The sequence below is a fragment of the Myotis nattereri genome, assembly GCF_964212035.1.
Source record: "Myotis nattereri genome assembly, chromosome: 16".
Classification (NCBI taxonomy): domain Eukaryota; kingdom Metazoa; phylum Chordata; class Mammalia; order Chiroptera; family Vespertilionidae; genus Myotis; species Myotis nattereri.
In genome coordinates, this window is record NC_138091.1 from 25,371,997 (window position 1) to 25,391,760 (window position 19,764).

Consider the following 19,764-nt stretch of genomic DNA (forward strand, 5'->3'; position numbering starts at 1 on the left):
GCTTTAAGATAATACGTTCAGAGCCTCTAACAGGCTCCTGTGCAGAGTGATGCTGCTTCTAAACATGGAGAAAGTATGTAGCATTCACCAAACATGTATATATCACGTTTCCGGGAGCTTCTTGTGGGACACGCACTAGGCCAGCTGCTTTCTCCTAAGCCGTGTGGGATTTGGGGGGACCCACTGAGAGCAGAAATGAATCAGGTCCCCCACCCTCATCAAAGTGAGTCATGCTCTCTCCTTGGCCAGAACCACCCTGATCCCAGACACCAGCATGTCTCCAAACACACTGAATAAACCACAATCACGCCGTGCATAGGTGCCAACCCCGAGTTTTCTTTCTCTCTTTATTTGAAGGGCACTGGGAAAGGGAGGCATCCAGCTGGATAAGGTGCTGGCAGGTGGTGGAGACCAGCAGGTGTCAGTCAGGGGAAGGGTTGGTACAGGGTGCAAGGAAAGGGTAAAGGTTGAAGAAAGAGAAGGGGCTGAGGAGACCGCCTCCCATGGGAGTGACCAGCTGGTGGCTGGAGCCTGAGGTGGACTTGAATGAGGGTGGGGATGGGGTCAAAAGGTACATGAGGGGTGGGCCCAGGTGGGAGTTGGGAAGGCCCAGGATGCTCCCTTTCTGCTGAGGGGACTGAACATGGGCTTCAGCCTGCACTGACCCCCCCACCCACCTCTGCTCAGATGGTAGGATTTGGGCAGCTGGAGCCCCAGGTGCTGCCCAGACAGAGGAAGCTATGCCCAGCCAGCGGCCTTCTCCACTCCAGGATGGCTGCAGCCAGAAGCAGGGCCAAGGGCCTAGTTTCTCCAGAAAAGCCCCAGATCCGGGAAGGGCCGGGAGGGCGGGGGCTGGGGCAGGGACAGGGAAGGTGGAGGTGAAGAGCAGATGCAGACAGCAGTGTGCTCCAGCCCGAGGTCCCAGGGCGGGAATCCCGCCTATGGCTGCACCAGGGTCAGCTGGACATCGCCTCCCACCTCCAGGTTGTTGATGGCGGGCAGGTTCTTCAGGCGGTGGTAGTAGTCAAACAGGTGCTGACCGTCCACAGACACCTTGAGGCAGTGACCTTCACACATGATCCACACCTGGACAGACGGACCGTGTCATTTGCGCTGCACTTGGGAAGTCCTCAGACCTGAATGCAGGCTGGTGTCCACCACCTCCTTCTTGCCTCCCTCAAGCATTCATTAAGCCCGCGCCAGCCCCCATGAAGGATTCGCTCTTCATCAGCATGCCCTTCTCCCTGTCCTTCTCCATATTCTGTTCCCCGGGCAGAGAGTGCCTTTCCCCCAGGCTCTGCAGTCCGCACACCTTGCCCACAGGGATAGCTGCTAAGCTCCCTTCGGGATTCACCCCTTCTGGCAAGCCTTCCCTGCCTTTGGCGACCTCCCAACCCCTTCCTAGTCAAGTCAGGTGCCCCCTCAGGTCATGTCTCCCTCTCCTGTCCTCACTCTCCAACTGGGCCCTAAGCCTCTAGGACAGCGGTTCTCAACCTTCCTGATGCCGCGACCCTTTAATACAGTTCCTCATGTTGTGGTGACCCCCAACCATAAAATTATTTTCGTTGCTACTTCATAACTGTAATGTTGCTACTGTTATGAATCGTAATGTAAATATCTGATATGCAGGATGTATTTTCACTGTTACAAATTGAACATAATTAAAGCATAGTGATTAATCACAAAAACAATATGTAGTTATATATGTGTTTTCCGATGGTCTTAGGCGACCCTTGTGAAAGGGCCGTTTGACCCCCAAAGGGGTCACAACCCACAGGTTGAGAACCCCTGCTCTCGGGGCAGGAATTCAGGCTTGTGCCCGGCACACCGGAGTGCTCTCCACCTACACTTCTGCAGCGGCCACCTCCTAACATTCTCTCACAAGGCAGCCAGAGCGCCCTGTAAGATGTCCTCTTCCCCATCACCATGCCTAACACTCGCAGCACTCTTCACACAATGTCATTTCACTCACTTCTCTATGAGATCAATATTGCTATTAGCCCCATTTCTGAGATAAGGAAAATGAGGCCCAGAGCCCTGGAGTCACTTGCTCAAAAGTCACACAGCTGCCTATAAGCCAAAGTAAATTGCTCTCTGGCTCCAAACACACCAACGCACTGTATTGAAACCCAAGCTCCTCCCATGGCCCTCAAGGCCCTACATCGGTCATTTTCAACCCTAGGTAAGGAGCGTTGGGCCTGTTTTAAAATACGGATGTCCAGGCTCACCCTCTCGCTGGCCTGGGCAGGGCCAGGCATTGATTTTTTTCCTTTTTAAGCTCTCCAGGTGATGTGTAACCGAGGTCGAGAACGCCTGCTCTGTGATCCTGGCCTCCAGCCTCCCCACCCTCTTGGTTCCTGGACAGGCCACGCCCAGGACTCTCGCTTTTGCGATAACACTGCTCCCTCTGCAGCCTGCTGGGCACCTCGGATCTTTGTGGGGTGAACTCCTTCTATCACTGAGGTCTCCAGTGCACGGTGGCCTCTGAGAGCTGTCCCCGTCTACAGCAGCGGGGTCCCTGGCCAGGCCTCACTGTGCGCCTTTATTCTCTGTTGCTTGGGCACAGCACCTGCTGTGATCTGCAATGACCCTCCCGCACCAACCATGCAAACTTCCAGGCAGGACCTGGTCTGTCTGCTTCACTGCTCCCCTCCAACACCCGGGCTCCTTCCTGCCCCAAGTGGGCCTGGATGACAGCTGACAAATAATAGCTGAATGACTGAGTGAGTGAGTGAATAAATGAATGACCTCACTCTTGGGTTCCGTCTGGAACTTATTGGCTGTGTGACCCCAGGCAAAGAATCTACATGTCAGAGTTTTTCCCTCTGTCAACAGCAGATTCCACCCCCTATTTTATATGGGGCAGCAATAGTAAAACCATACAAAAACCATAATAACAACCATTTGTGGGGCCCAACCCTCACCCAAGAGGCCCTCTTGTTCAAGGGGCCCCCAGACACCCTCCATCGCCACCCCTTCCTTCATTTGCCCCTTCGGAGCCCCCTGGAGCTCCAGGCTGGGCACCTTACCAAGAAGCCCTGGCCTCGGGCGAAGGGCATACTCCGATTCAGGCTGCGCTCCTCAGGCCCCCAAGAGTTACTGATCTGCGTATTGCGGACCACGGCGTTCTCATCGAAACGGGGGTTCAGGTGGAAGGCGATGTCATTCCCGGAGCGCAGGTTGATGTGGAATCTGGGGGTGGGCAGCTCACATGGATCTCTGCCCACCGAGCGCTGGGCCCCGGCCCCTCCCAGCCTGCCCAGAGCTGGGGGTGGGGTGGGGGGAGACGGCCAGAATGACCTAGGGGTATCTCTCCTCCCCGAGAGCCCAGGCTTACCTCTGAGCGTAGGATGGGACGATGCCCGTAATGGTGATGCTCTTGGAGGGGTACAGCCCCCCGGGGATGCTGGTGAAGAATGGTATTGGCTGTCGGGAGGAGAGGGGCAGGTCAGCCAGCGGCAGCCAGAGAGGCAAACGCTGTCGGGGGAGCTCTCTGCCAATGTCCATGAATTTGGACTGGCACCCGAGTTTGACAACTGTGTCTGCGTGTCATATATTTTCAAGAAAGAATCGTGATAGCCCTAGCTGGTTTGGCTCAGTGGATAGAGCCTCGGCCTGCGGACTGAAGGGTCCTGGATCCGATACCAGTCAAGGGCACATGCCCGGGTTGCAGGCTCGATCCCCAATAGAGGGCGTGCAGGAGGCAGCCGATCAATGATTCTCTCTCACCATGGATGTTTCTAACTCTCTCTCCCTCTCCCTTCCTCTCTCTGAAATCAATAAAAATATATTTTTAAAAATAAATAAGTTTAACAACACCACCAACAACAAAAAGAATTGTGATAGCTTTACTTGGTTAGCAAATAAGGAAAACTTTCCAGTGTTCCTCAAATTTATGAGCTTAAACTGCCACGAAAAGCCCTAGCCAGTTTGGCTCAGTGGATAGAGCATCGGCCTGCGGACTGAAGGGTCCCAGGTTTGATCCGGTCAAGGGCATGTACCTTGGTTGCAGGCTCCTCCCCAGCTTGGGCCCTGGTCAGGGCACGTGCAGGAGGCAACCAATTGATGTTTCTCTCATATCGATGTTTCTCTCTGTCTTTCCCTCTCTCTAAAAATCAGTGGAAAAATATCCTCGGGTGAGGGTTAAAAATAAGTAAATAAACTGCCACGAAAAGAACTTTGCTGGACACAAAAGGATACGTGGGCTGAGAAGAGAAGGCCATATAATATGCTTGCGATGAAGGGGCCCTTTTGAAGGTGAAAGCTCCTTTCAACCGTCTTCTAATTTCCCGGGATGTTTGAAGAACATCAGCTCAGCGAAGGGCTGCTTTTCACTTTGTGAGCTGCCCCTCACCTCCCCCGTGGCCCTGCACAAACGGAACCGCGCCCTCCCTGAGAAGTCACTTACGTAGCTGGGGCTGGGGTAAGCCGGCGGGGGAATTGCAGGATTCTGTTGAAAAGAGACCAGGAATTCTATGTGGGATTGTACCCACTCCCAGGCCCCCATGCACTCTGGAGGGTATGCTCCAGTGTGAGGCTTCCGCCCCTGGATTCTCCCACTCGCCTGCCCTCTCCTGTCAGCCTGGGTGCAACTTCCTGCCATCATCCCAGACCCCATCATGGCCACCTGCCCTCAGCCCCTCCACAGGCAGCTCCACGAACTCCAGGGCTCCCAGCTGACTTGTGCCAGCAGGAGGGAGTGGGGCTGTGCTCTGACTGGAGCTGGCAGACTTACAGGAAACATCTGTCCAGGGGTGCTCTGCACTGTGTGGATGACTGTTTGCGTCTGGAAGGAAGAAATGGGGTTTTTAACCTGCTCTCACCAGCGTGAACACCGCCATCTGCCACCAGAGGGCACCACTTAACACACACCCTCCCAGCAGCTGCCAGTGGGGAACCTCTCAGTAGCCCAGACCAGACTCTGAAAACTGCAGGGTAGAGGTGTTTCTCCTCTTAAGGGGTGAGGTAGGGGCAGAAGTTCCCTCTGGAGAGGAATGTGGCTTCATCTGTGGCCTGTTGGCCCGTCTTCCTTCACAGGGGAATTCCTCTAGTTTCATTTTGCAGGAGGAAGTAATTGGGGGCCTTCCTGTCCACAGAATGGCAGGGGCTTGGGCAATTCAGCTTGTTTCCCAATTCATCAGCCCAGCCAAACACCCCTACTCCCCCAAACCCTCCCTTCCCACAACCATCAGGAGGGTGGCCCAGGGGTCGGGCCTCAGCTGCGCCAGTCCCCCTGTGGCAGAGGCCTGATGCCTGGCCCTGCCTCCTCCTTCTAACCCACAGGAAGGACCAAAGTGAAGAGTTTCCAAAGAGAGAGCAAGAGACTTACAATGGGAGCTGCGGTGGCCTGCCAGTAACTTGGAGGCTGAAGGGGACGAAAAATAAAAATGCTGGTTAATATTGGTGCCACTTGACGGGGAGACGACAGCCGAAATGGTGGTAAGAAATGCCTCCCAGACTCATGCTCGCTTCCTTCCTGCTCCCAAGCAAGCCTCCCTGAGCCCGTGGTGCCCAGATGCTCACCCACCATCTCAGGTAACTATGGTTAAGAACAGGGAGGGGGCAGGTGGAGGAGAGGAAACATCCTGCCGGCTCCTCTAGAGAGCGAGAAGGATGTGTCTGACATAGAACATACAGGTCACCTCAGCTCCCAGAGGCAAAACCATTACTTGCCGTGTCCTATTTCACCAGGAGGGTGAAAACTAGAATTTAGTGAGGCCTACTGTATGCCAAGCTCTGGCTTCAGTGCTTTATGAGGGAGGCATCCTTAGCTTCAGTTTTGCTCAGTGAGAGAACAGGCTCAGAGAGGTTAAGCACCTTGTTCAAGCCTGTCCCGGTAGCAAGCGATCAAATACAAAGTGGTACCCCGTTGTGTCTGGTTGTATCAGCATACCCCGACCTCCCAAGGCCAGGGCCGAAGTCGGGCTGCCCTGCAAAGGCCCCCTGGAGCTCCTCCATTCTAAAGTCAGTGTGGCAGGTGGCAGGGGCCCACCATGCACCGTGATGGGCCACAGGAAGCTGGGTAGGGAGACGCCCTTGGCCTTGCCCCCACTGCTGAAGTGGCCAAGGGAGGGCCAGGCCCTGCTCCTTTTCCTGCCCGAGGCCCCTCCCCGCCCAGCAGACTGGTCTTCTTGCCCTGACGGGTCTCCCCTTCTACTGACTGTGCAAACCACATCCCTCATTCATTGACCCAGTCCCTACTGCACTCCAGGCACTGGGCAAAGTGCTGGCGATACACAAAGGGACAAGTCACAATCCCAAGCTCATGGGCTCCGGCAAGGTCGGGCGGAGTGACGGAGACAGACATGTAAATACAGTTACAACAGGACATGGTGCCTGGCGTGCACAGAGCTGTTAAAAGTCCATCAGGTCGGGGGGGGAGGGGCGGCGGGCATCCAGCAACCTGCCAGGCAGGGAAGATGCCCCTGAGGAGCCACAATGAAACAGAGCATTGAAGGGCAGTGAGGGGCTGGCTGGGGTGAGGTGGCAAAGGGTCCTTTCGGCACCAGGACAGCAGATGCAAAAGCGTGGTGGCCGGAAGGAGCCTGGAGTGAGCAGTGCAGGCTGATGGAGGGTCTTGGTGGGTGAGGTGGGAGGCCGGCAGGTGGGCTAGGCAAGACTGGGGAGGATTCTGCACATCCAGCTGGGGGACTGGAGCTCTACTGAGCCTGGGCCCTTTAGGGTTTTTAAGGAGGGAGAGGATGAGATCACATTTGCTTTGGGAAGGTCACTGTGGCAGTGGGGCCGTGTGAGGGGGTGAGGGATGAGGGGTCAGGTGGCCTGGACCAAGGCAGTGGCTTCAGGAAGGAGAGGCGTTGGTGCCCTGGAGGGACATTAAGGAGGGGAGGGAAGTACCAAGGATACCTCCCAGGTCCGGGGCCTGGGTGCCTGGTGGATGGAGTTAGGGAACCCTGGGTGGGTATGCGGGGGCCTGTAGGCCCTGCCGCCTCCTCGCTGAAATAGCTTCTCTCTCAGACCCCTGTCCTTCCTGCTCAGCCTCTCAGGGTCTCCACGGTTAACTCACTTTTGGTTTGCGCCCCTTGGGCTTGGGTGCAAAACGAGCAGGCTGGGAGAATTGCATCCCGGAGAAAGCAGGCTGGACAGGGACTGCACGGGTGTTCTGTTAAAACAAAAGGTGCCATGGGGTGAAGAGAAGTTTTAAGAAGCCAGCGGAGAGTGGAAAGGCAGGGGCCAGGACTAGAGGGGGGAAGCCAGGCAGGCAGGGACAGGGTAGGCAAGAGACTTGGGTAGGGAGGGAATATGAGAGGTGAGGACTAAAAAGAGAGGAGCTCATATTTGCTGTGGGCCTGCTGTGTGCCTTTCCCATCTCAGGAGCACACTCAAATACTGAAAGTGGAAATTACATCTCCAATCCAGGCGCCTGGGGCCCTGTGGGAATGTGGGCCAGGCTTACCCCAATCTTCCCAGTTTTCAAAGAAGCCAGACATTCAGGTTTCCATGTGACATCACCTGACCTGGAAAGTTTGTTTGATAAAATGCACATAAAATTTACCACCTTCACCATTTTGGAGTGTACAGCCGAGGGGCATTCAGTGCCTTCACACTGTGGTGCAGCCATCACCAGCATCAGCTCCACAATGCAAACCTGCTCCTGACCTTGTAGATGTTGGCAACACATTCAAAAACGGGAAAACACAGAGAGAGTCTAGTAGACCCTGGTGTGGGCCCATGGGGGCCATTTCGTGACCTCTGACATGTATCGCCTCATTGAGCCCACACATACCTCCTGGGGAGGCTGTGACTATGCCCCTTGCACTGATGAGAAACTGAGCCTGGGAGAGGCAGACTCACTTGTCTGAGATCCCACAGCTGATGACAGTGCAGAGCTGGGATCTGAGCTAGATTCAGTGTGATTCCCAAGCTGGTTCTTTGGGGAACCACATGGCCTCCTAACCAGGGTGGGAGTAGAGAGGGACAGATAAGAGGGGAAGGAGTCAGGCTGAAGCAGGTGCTCTGGACAGAGACAGTGACACGGGACGGAGGTAGCAGGAGGTATGTCCCCAGAGCCATCCGGGTGAAAAATTGGCTGGAACCTTTGGCTCCACCCAAAGGGCCTAGGCAGAGTAGACTGGCCCCTGCACCCAGCCCCTGGTACGGTGCCATTTGGACAATCTGACCTGGAAGCTGATGTGTGTCAGCCCCACGGCACCGTTGACAGAGATGTTGTCCACGCGATGGAAGGGCACGCGGTGTACGTAGTTCGTAAAGAAGTTTCCATTCACCGTCACCTGTCAACAGGAGTGCATAGTTCAGGAGAGGGTCCCAGACCAGGGCGGGAGCACATCTGAGCACTAGGACCCCGGCTTCTAGATATTAACGCCTGTCAGGTTTTCACCTCCATCCCCTGTAGGTGGGGCCCAGCCTTCAGAGCTGCTCCAGGTACAGGAACACACATGTGATCCCAAGTGCAGCCAAACCCAGTCACCACGTGGCTCTAGTTTTGGCTTCTGAGTTCTTGCTAATTTATTGCTCTAGGTTTGTCTCTCTCAGCTCACCTGGGATGCCATTCCAATATGCGCATTTAAATGCCCATAAAGTGCTCATGGGAGCAGAGGAGAGGGCACCTCAGGGTGCACACGGAGGCCTGGGAGCATCCCGTTCACACAGAGAAGCACAGACACAGCCATCCCTGTCCCCGGGCCCAGCAGCACTGCTCTGCCTGCAGAGCAATGACCACACCATGCAGCCCTGAGCCGCCCCTGGGCCTGCAGAAGGGCTGCCACAGCATCACCGACAGCAAATGCTGTCAAGGACCTGGAGCGGACAGGCTGCAGCAGAGGATGGAAGTCACCTGGAACCCGAGGCCAAAGAGCAGGTGGGGACTTACCTAGCTCTTATTTCCTGGTAACAGGTGCTCTGTAGGTGCAGGTGAAGGTGTGTTAGTCCTGTTTTCTGTATAATGGCATTGCTTGGGTAATTATTTAAAAGCTTTTCTCTCTCTCGTCAGTTTGGCTCAGTGGGTAGAGCGTCTGCCTGCGGACTGAAGGGTCCCAGGTTCAATTCCGGTCAAGGGCACGTACATTGGTTTCAGGCTCAACCTCCGGCCCTGCTCTGGGGGCGTGGGAGCCAACCAATTGATGTGTCTCTCTCACATGGATGTTTCTCTCTGTGTGTCTCTCCCCCTCCCTCCAGTCTCTCTAAAAAAATCAATGGAAAAATATCCTCAAGTGAGAATTAACCAAAAAAAAAAAAATGAAAATAAATAAAAGCTTTTCTCCAGGCCCGATAGGGCAGGTGTCAGGCAGCGGGAGGGAGGGAGGAGAATCCTGCTCACCTGGAATCCAGAGCTCTGAACCAGAAAGCGGATCTCAAAAGGAATTCCCATCTGGAGGGGCATACTCATCTTCCTCTCCTCCGGCCCCCAGCGTCCTTTCTGCTTGGTGTTACAGACCACATACCCGCCCTCTTCAAACCGAGGGTTGAAGTGGAAGGCAATGTCATTGTCACTGAAGCCCGTCTGGAAGTTCACAGCAAACCTAGGTGGACGGAAATCAGACAGCGTTCTGGTTTATTCCCAATGGTAGGAGCAGGAGGGCCCGGCGCCTCTGACTTCCGTGTGTGCCTGGCAACTTGCATACAACCTGCGTGGCAGGTGGCACCCATCCCACTGTGCTGCCTTCCTTTGGGTTTACCTAGTTGGCACTTAGTGTGTTTTGTGTAATTTGTGGGAGGCCCCCTGCCAAATTTTTAAGCAATGCCCTCAGTGTGCTGTCCACCTCCCTGTGCCAGTATTAGGGTTAAATCCCCGAGGACTTAAACCTAATCAAATCTGGCAAATGGATGATACTCATGTGCCTGAATTTGGCAGATTTCGTTGGGTCCATGTCTCTATAGACACCTACTCCGCTTCATTTTTGCTAACCGCCCCCCCCCCCCCCAACAGGGGAAAGTGCAAAGCATGTAATTAACCACTGCCTGCCAGCTTTTCCAGTCATGGGCGGCCCCTAGAGATAAAAACAGATAATGGACCTGCCTATACTAGCTCCTCCTTTCAGCAGTTTTGTAAGCAATACCAAATTATGCATAAAACAGGAATTCCCTATAATCCCCAGGGACAGGCAATTGTAGAAAGAGCTAATCGAACCTTAAAGACTCAATTACAAAAACAAAAAGGGGGAGAGAGGTATTATCCTACTCCACAGAATCAGTTAAATCATGCCCTTTACACTTTAAATTTTTTAATTGTGACGATGAGGGTCGCACAGCAGCGGAGAGGCATCAAGCTCCTGGTGCCGTGTCATCTGCCGGCGTGGCACGATGGAAGGATTTACAAACAGGGCCGTGGAGAGGGCCAGATCCAGTAATGATGTGGGGGAGAGGCCATGTTTGTATTTTTCCAGAAGGCGCCTCTAACCCCATCTGGGTGCCAGAGCGAGCAGTGTGTCACGACCATGGACCTGGGAGAACAGCTCATCCCACCGTTCAAGAAGCTGAAAATCACACCCCCCGTGATGAGGCCAGTTCGGCCACCGACCCCGAAGAAGAAGGAGCTCAGGAAGCAGCTGGCCAAGGCCACCCGAGAAGCTAGTGTCCCCACATGGGGTCAACGGAAGAAGCTGACCGCAGATGCCCAGCAAGTGGTGAAGGAACAGGGGGTCCAGGTAATCCCTTCCACACTTTTTGTTGCAACGATGGCATTTGTCAGCTGCCAGGTAAGTATGACTGGCAACAGAAACTTACTGGACATATGGTCCAGACCCGCCTCCAACAAACATGTAATTCCTTCTTCCCATGCCAGGAGAGTTTGTTGGTAACGCCCTGGCCACGAAAACAGAAAATTTACAGAAAGATCTGTGGCGTTTAGCCACCGCCCTTAATTTTCTTAATTTTACTGGCTCTTTCTTAACTAATACTAAAGGAGCATGTTCATCGAGCCCTTGCTATGGCTTAAGAGCCTGTGTCCAGCCCCCATGTGCATTAGTAGTCGGAAATGTGAACATCACCAGATTGGACACCCATTATGCTGTCCAATGCCGTTACTGGATGAAATTATATCTCCGGCAAAGCTGGCAAAAGAATTGCTGGATGATTTAAAAGAATTTAATCCATGGAAAATGTCTGGAGACGTCGCCTGGTACCTAATTGGATTCCTTTGTGTACTACTAATCTTATCCTGCTTTTTCCAGTCATCAGCAAGCCCCTGAGATCTCAAGTCCGAAGGCTCCAACTAGATGTCCACAGACTGCTTTTGAAAAATGAAAACGGGGGAGATGTGGGAGGCCCCCTGCCAGGGAAGGCACCATGGCGCTCCTTCAAGTCATGTGGACTGAATCCAAGGCTTGGGCATAGCCCTACCTTGGGGGCATTTCTGGCCAAAAGGTGAGAATGCCTTCAGCTCAACTCTTTAAAGCCGGGGAATGGGTTTTTATTATGTAAATCCAGTCAAGCACTGGGAATACCTCCCTGATCTTGAGTTTTGGTGAAACCTCCTGATATTTTGGGGAATTTGGACTATAAAATAAACACGCTGCTTTGGTATTGGGCAGCCGTGGGCAAACTACGGCCCTTGGGCCGGATCCAGCCCGTTTGAAATGAATAAAACTATTGAAAAAAAAGACCGTACCCTTTTATGTAATGATGTTTACTTTGAATTTATATTAGTTCACACAAACACTCCATCCATGCTTTTGTTCCGGCCCTCCGGTCCAGTTTAAGAACCCATTGTGGCCCTCGAGTCAAAAAGTTTGCCCACCCCTGGTATTGGGTCTCTCTGCCTCTCTGCCAGAAGAGGACAGAAACCCGCCCAGATCCAGCTTTCCTTTCTATTTCTGCGTCTGTCTTTCATTTCTCAATCCCTAAGTGCCTCTACTTGAAAAAACCAGTTCGCACTCTCTCTCCGTGCTGGACGCCTGCTGCACGCGGAGAAGGGAGCCCCACACCCCCACACAGTAATTATTGCATTTTTCCCTTTCCAGCGTGACTTTCCAGAAATAAGCAGGAACTGGGTAAAGAACAATGTGGACTCAGCCTCAGGAAGCATGGGTCTTGGAAACTGACTGCACATTTGCATGAAGATGCAAATCCAGGAACATGCCCAGAAGCAAGAGCCTCTCATGCCCGGTGGGCACTGGTTAGAGGCCAGCCCACGGCTGCTCAGTTGAGAAGGAAGAGAACAAATGGAGAGAACATGTGACATTGATGGGGTTTACCTACAAAGGCGGTGCCTAGCAGAGGAGGCATGGAATGAATATTGGCTCTCCAGGCAGGAGAACTTCCGGGATGTGTGTCTGTCCCTCATCGGAAGTTGGTATGTGTCCCACACAAGAGGTGTGGGGTGGTGCCCTAACGTCCATAGGCCTGGACCCTGACCCCAGCTGGCACCGTTTGTCATTTGGGGTGACCCTGAACCCCAAATACTACCCTGGAATCTCCACACTGAGAGAGGGGGAGACTCCCTTCCTTTGGGGACGATTAATGAGGTGGTGTTTAGGAAGTCCCCAAGCAAGTACATTTTCATTCCTGTCTCTCTCCTTGGAAGGAAGCCCTGATCTTCAAAACTTAATTTGGGTATAGCTATGGCTCTAAGGCAGGGGTGAGCAACATCTGGCCCATGGGCCATATAAGGCCCGTGAAATCATTTGTCTGGCCCTGCCATGGCATTAGGGGTGAGTTACTTAAATGTTTGACTGAATAAGGGTGGCTAAATTTTAAGTTAATAATTTTGTGTGGCCCTCAGATGATGTTATAAATATCAAATGGCCCTCGGCAGAGAAAAGGTTCCCCACCCTGTTCTAAGGTGAGGGACAGTCCAAGGAGCTGGGCTCACAAAAGGGCCACAATAAACGTTTGTTCTGCCTTTTCCCAGACACATGGCCTGAAACCAGCCCCAATCCGAGGTTCTCACCGAGGAGTCACTGTCTACTCCAGCCTTCCCCGACCTCAGCATGAGCATGGTTCACAGCCTGCTTCTTGGGGTCACTCTGGTGTCCCAAACTAATGCACAGCACTCAGGGAAGGCCCCTGCTTTCATGTTTTCTGTTCCCCCCACAGGGCCAGGCACTGTACGAAGCCCAGAGGTGGCCCTAATAGACATTCTGTTCAATTCCTGCAGAGCCCATTTGGTGTCCCTGTGGAGGAGGCTGAGCTCTGGGTGCCTCCTCAATACCAGCTCCCTCTGTGGGCCCTCAGCCAGCAGGGGTGTGCCCTGGCCCAGAGCCCAGCCAGCCCTCCCTCTGGGGACACGAAAAGGAAAGGAGGCTCCCACTGACTCTGGAACCAGAAAACCGGTCCAGATTCCTCTTTACATGGAAACTATCGTTTCTGAAATATCTCTGGATGTATCTTTCCCTTTGTGATCATCCAGCTCCATTTCTCTGGTCCCTTACAAACTCCTGCCCCAGGGATGAGAGTGTGCAAAAGCGCCCATGGGAAGAAGTGGGCACAGTAGGTTAGGAGGTAGGCAGCGGGAGGAGAGAGAAGGGGGTGGAGGTTCAGAGGTGAGGGTCAGCTTCCCCAATGGCAGGGTTGAAGCATATGGGAGCCTCATTCTCCTTGGTGTCTCCTGGAGGCACTCAGGCACAGGGAGATGTCACAGGGTGAGTGTGCCTATGCCCACCTGGCAGGGAAGGCGATGGTGGAGAAAGCCCACTAGACTCTACAAGCCAAGTTGAGGTAGGGCCGGTCCTGGGATGGTGTGAAGGGATCCAGAAGGTCCCCAGGCCCTGTGCAAAGTGATGAAAGGACCACTGGGGTTCAAAAGACATCTGGGATTGAGACAGAGGCTTCCAAGGAAGGGCTGTGTGTGCAGAAGGGCTTCTGTGGGCACCGTGGACCTCAGCAGGCAGCCACCAGGTGTGTGGGCCCCACCCAAGTCAGGCAAGAGCGCCTCACCTCCACACCACCTGGACCTCAGCAGGCAGCCAGGGCTGTGTGAGCATTGGAGGGCGCTCGGCCTCTGAGAAGATGTGAAAGTTTTCCCTGGGCCCCAAAGGCCCCTCTTGGGTGGGAGACAGGGCCCAGGAGATGTTTGTATTTTGAATTGCCTTAGTACTTTCTAGGAATGAACTTGAAACAGAAGGAGATCAAATCACATCTGATGCCAAGTTTAAATATTTCCACATCAGCTAAATAGGGACCATGGGGTAAAGGAAGGCCGTTCTGGGCAGTAAAGGAGGCATTATTTTTGCATCTCTGGGTCTTCGTGTGCAAAGTTCAATCCTAGACCATAATGATCTGCCCCTGGGCTGTCCCGAGACTGAGCTCATGCTCTCCCTGTGTCTATGGGGAATCTACGTTAATGGTGTGCAGATGCTATTGGCAGAGGGCAGGGGTCCTATGCAGTGTTGGCAGGGACCGAGCCCTACTCATTGAGCGTCCCCTGAGCCAGGCACAGGCAGCTTGGACAGTGTTGGGGGAACCAGCCTGAGCTGACAGGCGCCATGGTTTCCTAAGGGGTAAGGCTGGGGGAATAACAGTTCCAGGTACCTGGTTCCACAGGCGTGAAGAGCAGTCCCATTGACAGTGATCTGAAGTCCGTCCTGGAGGCCCCCCTGGATGGTCCCAGAGAAGGGGACGACCTGCAGGGAGAAGAAGGCAGTCAGTTAGGGGCCCTGGTCCTTCAGTCCAATCCCTCCAGCACTTGCAGTGGCCGGCCTGGTGTGTCGGGCAATGTCCCAGGGCTGGATGCAGCTGTAAACTGGGCATATGGAGTCCTAGTCTCATGGATCTTCCAGGCCTATGAAGACGTAAACCCGAATCTGGGGAGTTACACGGACATTCTGAGACTGATAAGGAGACCGCCGGGCTCTGAAATGATGTGACTCAGAGCTGGCCTCTCTTAGGAGGAAGTAGCAGCTTTCAATAGGAGGAAGTAGCATGAACATGACCCCGAGAGGGGAAGGAACCAGGGTAGTGAGAGGGACTCATAGCAAAGGACCCAGGACCCTGGTAGAAAACTCAGAAACCCAAGGGACCAAATAGGCCAGCAGCCTATTTATTCGAAAGGATAAACCTTCTGCCCCCTGAGAAGGCCAAGAAGAAGGCATCCTCCTGCCCATCCCACCACAGAACAGTGTGACCATGACCTTTGCCCTCCCAGCCACCTCAGGTAGCACCTGGATGCTCTGTATCCTCTCCTGCTCCTGCTCCCCAGTCCCTCCACAGGCCCTGGGCAACCTCCGAGGCCCTAGTGAGGTGTCTGCAATCCTCCTCCGCCCCATAGAGCCCGTTTTGTCCAATGCCCTTCCCGGGCCACTTGAAAGGACAATGGTTATGGTGAGGCTTGCATCGTTTTAGAGCCAGGCATCATCTAGATTTGGAGCTTAATTCTGCTGCTCATTTCCTGGGTGACCTCAGGAAGCTCATGTCACCTCTTTTGCCTCAGTTTCCTCATCTGTAACATAGGGGTACATCGTACCTTCTGCGTAAGATCAATGAGTTAGTGATAAAAGGGCTGGGGAAGAGATTGGCACATAGTAGGTGTCTCTACCACACCCTTCCCTCCTGGTCTCTCTGAGAAAAATTCCAAAATTGGTTTCTTCATGACTTTTAAGCTAACCTCCAGGATGCCTGTTATCTGATGTGCTCTTAACCTGCACTAACCTAGGAGATAGCTTCCAGCTCCTAGTCAATCTTCACATTTATCTAGTAGTGAATGTCTTCTCTTCTCCTTTAAGCCAACTCCCTACAAAACCGAAATGCTTATAGGAGCCAGGCAGGTGATGTGTAGGAGGGAGATCGTCAGGTAGGGGCAATAGGGAGAGGCAGAGACCATGACAAAGTAGACACCATCTCTCTCATCTAAAGGGACAGTGTCCTCTCACCTCTAACCTGGATGAATTAATTAATTTAGACGAATTAACCCCTCTGTGGGTCAGAGCTTGCTCTCAGCTGCTGGCCAGGCCTAGAGGCTGAGGACTCTTTCCCCCTCTTCCTCTCTGGAGGTTCAGACAGCAGAGCCTGGCCCCCAGGCAGAGGGTGCACAGCCTCCTGCTGGAGGCCCAGTGTCCCTAGCGGGCACCCGGCCACAGCTGGCACAGGGGGCTCACTCCAGGGCCAGTGGGAGCCTTTCAGGCAAAGAGGCTGCTGCCCCAAAGGTTCTGAGGTGCTTCTGGACCCATTTCCCTGGCTGTTCCTAGTTATCCTGGCAACAGCCCTGGCCATTATCAGGGCCAGCCCTACAGATGAGGAAACTGAGCACAGAAGGTCTGGTAACTTGCCCGAAGCCACCCAGCTGGTCAGTAATAGCTTAGGATGTGGGTCCCAGCACCCATGCTGTGAAGCCCCACACAGGCTGCTTCTCACGATGAAGCACAGACATCCTGGATCCTGGCTCCCTGAGGGCTTCCCCCACCAAACAGCGTCCTGTCCTGCATGTGGTTCCAGCGTCCACCCTGGCCTCTGATGAGGCGGGGCCAGATGAGGCAGGCGGGGCTTGGCAAGGAATGGGGCTGAGGCCCCCAGGGCAGGTGCTCATGGAGTTCAGCTGATCAGCGGAACAGCCGGGCTGTGCGATCTTCCTGGCACTCGTTGGAGAAGAGGGAGGTCATTCCTGACTGCTGGGAATCACTGCGTCACCCGGGGGAAGTGACCACGTGGGGTGGACAGCTGTGTTTGGCGCCTGTAGGGACTCCACCCAGCATCCTTTTTGTCTGACACCAAAGCCCTGGTTGGGTTTTTGTTTGTTTTATCCTCACCCAATGATATGGTTGTTTTTTTTAATTTTAGAGAGGAAAGGAGGGATAGAGAGAGAGAAAGAGAAAGAGAGAGAGAGAGAGAGAGAGAGAGAGTGAGAGAGAGAGGGATCCCTTGCCCCTGAATGCACCCGGATAGAGGACCAATCCCACCTTCTGGTGATCAGGATGACATTCCAACCAACGGAGCCACCGGCCAGGGCACCAAGGCCCTGTTTGAACTCTCTGCTGCCCCTGCAGGATTTCCCTCTGATTTGTATAATTACTAGTAGCTTTTGAACCCAAGGATAGAAAAGTACAAACCAGTCACCATGATAAGCAAGTGCCAGGGCCTAGGAGGTCTGGGATCCTCCATCTTACAGACAATGAGCCTAAGGTGACACTTCTGACTCTGAGCCCGTCCCCCATCCCCACCCTCCCCCCACCCCCACACACACACTTGAGGCACCAACAGGGTCTGGCCCACTTTCTGCAGCTCCACTTCCAGAGCCTTTTCAAGGTGAGCCCACGCCAGGGCCCCTGCCCAGGGGGGTTGGAGTGGAGGCCCAGGCAGCTTCCCCCTCAGCGCCTGGCCGCCACCCACCCGCCTACCCCGTGCCCCACCAGGAAGGGCCCTATCACTCCACCGCCCCGGCTCTCAGGGAAACTGTTTGCCGAGGCTGGGAGAGGCTTCCACGGGCTGGTCCAGGGCACAGTGACCTCCTGGGCCTGGGGCTGTGCCTGCCTGCCTTCCCCATTACTGCTCTCCCTGTGGGCACCACCCCTTCTGGGGTAAATCAAGGCACCCTCCTCCTCGACGATCTGGGACATCTGGGAAGTGGCCTCGACGCCTCTGAGCCTCAGGTTCCCATGGATGGCGTGGGGATAATAAAGCTCAGAGGGTTTAAATCAGGGGTCCTCAAACTACGGCCCGCGGGCCACATGCGGCCCGACGAAAACATTTGTTTTTTTACTTCAAAACAAGATATGTGCAGTGTGCATAGGCATTTGTTCATAGTTGTTGTTTTTTTAAACTATAGTCCGGCCCTCCAACGGTCTGAGGGACAGTGAACTGGCCCCCTGTTTAAAAAGTTTGATGACCCCTGGTTTAAAGACAGCCACTCAGACAGGCCCACACCTGTGGCCAAAAGGTGGGAAAGGCAGCCCTTTGCATCCCACACTGCAGGGCCGCCCCTCCTCTCTCCCTCCCCAGAGGGCCCCTCTGCACACACCCTGGACCTGCCCCTGACAACTCACCCCCCAGGGAGCAGACCCCCCCTCAGGAGGTCTTCCCTGCTGCCCCCAGACTCCTAATCTGCTCAACACTTCAAAAGCCCCGCCGCCTGCCAGGCACCATGAAAACACCCTAGATATGCTACCTGCATCCTTATCCCAATCCTGGGAGGCGGCTCAAGGATTATCCCCTATTTTACAGATGTGGAAACTCCTCAGTTTCAGAGGAGGAAAAAGCCAGAGAGGAAAAAGCAGCTCTCCTGAGGTCACCGAGCTAGGAAACGGCTGAACCCAGGGAGGTCATCTCCTAAGTCAGTGCCCAAGTTGAGCTGCTGGGCTCCCCTTTCATTCCAACAAAGCCCCACTCTCCCAGGGCTGACCAGTGCCCTTCTCCCCTCAGCACCCAGGACAGGACAGGCGCCCAGAGGGAGCTCCGCCACCATCTGTGCAATGCCCCAATGCGGGTGATTATCATCCCTAGGTCCTGAGAGGCAGGTGAGACCGGCCTGGGGCAGAGGTTGTGTCAGGATTGTCCCATCGGGCATGTCTGCCCCCATGCATCCTCTGCCACCCCAGTGTGGCTTCCTCAGAGAACCAGAGCAGCTTCCCTGGCAAGACAGCCAGCTCAGCCCTGTACCATCGCCTGTGCCCACTGCCTAGGAACTCACTGGGTTCACGAAGGGAGCCTGGACGCTGCTGAAGGCCATCTCTCCACCACCTCTGTGGTCCCGGCTGCTCCTCACACCAGCCAGGCAGTTCTCGGCACTGGGAAGGACTTTACAATGAAACAGAAACCAAAGCTACCGGGCAGTTATTCAATGGGAGGAGCCAGGAGCAAGAGGAAGTGGGTGTAGAGAACGGGAGTGTGGACTGTGGACTGTGGACGTGCTGGGGGAAAGGGCGCGGGTGGGACTCAGGAACAGGTAAGTAGATACTCCCACTCCAGTGACCTGGATGTTTCTATCTCCCTCTCCCTTCCTCTCTGAAATCAACAAAAAACAGATGTGAAAACCACCCAGATACTTATTTTATGGCATTACAAAAATAAATCTAAATAAGTATTCACATAAACGGTGAGAGGCGGAGGTGCGGCTCCGTTCACTTTTCAGGATGTTCCTCCGTCACTTAAAGGCTCTGGGTAAAGGGTCTTTACCACAAAGCTGTAGTGCACTTCACTGATTAATAGGAATTAATCACATAAAATGTATACTTGTACACAGAAAGTGCTACTGTACTGTCACGCCCACTACTGAACAGGTTCATTTCTTAAACCAGGTGATACAGAATCCATGAAATTTCCGCAGGCACTTCACTTGCCAGGAAACTTCTCGCTCAGCAGGTACATGCGAAGGTTTCCATCCACTGTCGCCTCACCAAACATTTCCCTCACAGCTACGCCTCCACACTGCATCTCCAGGAAACGCGGAGCTGCACCTTTCCCATCTCGGCACCCAGGAATCTGGATCTGACGTCCAGCGTGCCCACATCTTCAGGAGCTATGCTATCACGGTGACATTTTAAAACTGGTTTGTCTGCAGCTGGTCGATGGCCAGCAGGTCACCCTTCTCACCAGCTTTGCGGCTGTGGACTTGACTCGCTTTGCCTTCTTCACCCACTTGGACTCTCCAAAAAGGAGAGAGGTGCTGACTCATGCTACAATGTGGATGAACCCGGAGGGCACTATGCTAAGCGAAATAAGCCAGACACAAAAGACAGATACTGGATGGCGCCACGCCTGCGCGGTCCCTAGCGCAGCCACACTTCTAGAGAAGGGCGTAGGCTGGTGGCTTCCAGGGGCTGGGGGGAGTGGGAAATGATTTGTTGTTAATACGTATAGAGTGTCAGTATTGCAAGTTGAAAAAAGATTTGTGGATGGAAGGTGGGCATGAGTCGGAGAGGG

General features: G+C 54.0%; 1 protein-coding gene across 2 annotated transcripts; it reads right to left on the reverse strand.

Moving 5' to 3' along the window:
- Window positions 1-315: 315 nt before the first annotated feature.
- Window positions 316-18,641, reverse strand: LOC308532241 (galectin-9-like). 2 transcript variants are annotated; one of them, XM_081109587.1, is made up of 11 exons: window positions 18,533-18,641; window positions 14,446-14,537; window positions 9,296-9,497; window positions 8,139-8,249; window positions 7,025-7,120; window positions 5,330-5,365; window positions 4,736-4,786; window positions 4,409-4,450; window positions 3,338-3,426; window positions 3,030-3,192; window positions 318-1,086 (listed from the first exon to the last, which is right to left on the reverse strand). In XM_081109587.1, exons 1-11 carry the CDS (start codon window positions 18,569-18,571, stop codon window positions 940-942), a joined length of 1,068 nt encoding a protein of 355 aa, XP_080965713.1. In that variant the 5' UTR covers window positions 18,572-18,641; the 3' UTR covers window positions 318-939. The 2 variants fall into 2 exon arrangements, with proteins under 2 accessions (XP_080965714.1, XP_080965713.1); XM_081109588.1 differs by lacking the exon at window positions 7,025-7,120 and having other exon boundaries at window positions 316-1,086; window positions 18,533-18,632.
- Window positions 18,642-19,764: the final 1,123 nt, after the last annotated feature.

Bases quoted from the DNA above. Each gene is read 5' to 3' on its own strand.
- LOC308532241 (XM_081109587.1), bottom strand. From the start codon at position 18,571: ATGGCCTTCAGCAGCGTCCAGGCTCCCTTCGTGAACCCA. The intron at 4,451-4,735 runs GTAAGTCTGCCA...TCTTTTCAACAG, and splicing joins CCCCTGGACAGATGTTTCCT to AATCCTGCAATTCCCCCGCC. The intron at 1,087-3,029 runs GTAAGGTGCCCA...CCGTCTGTCCAG, and splicing joins CCCGAGGCCAGGGCTTCTTG to GTGTGGATCATGTGTGAAGG.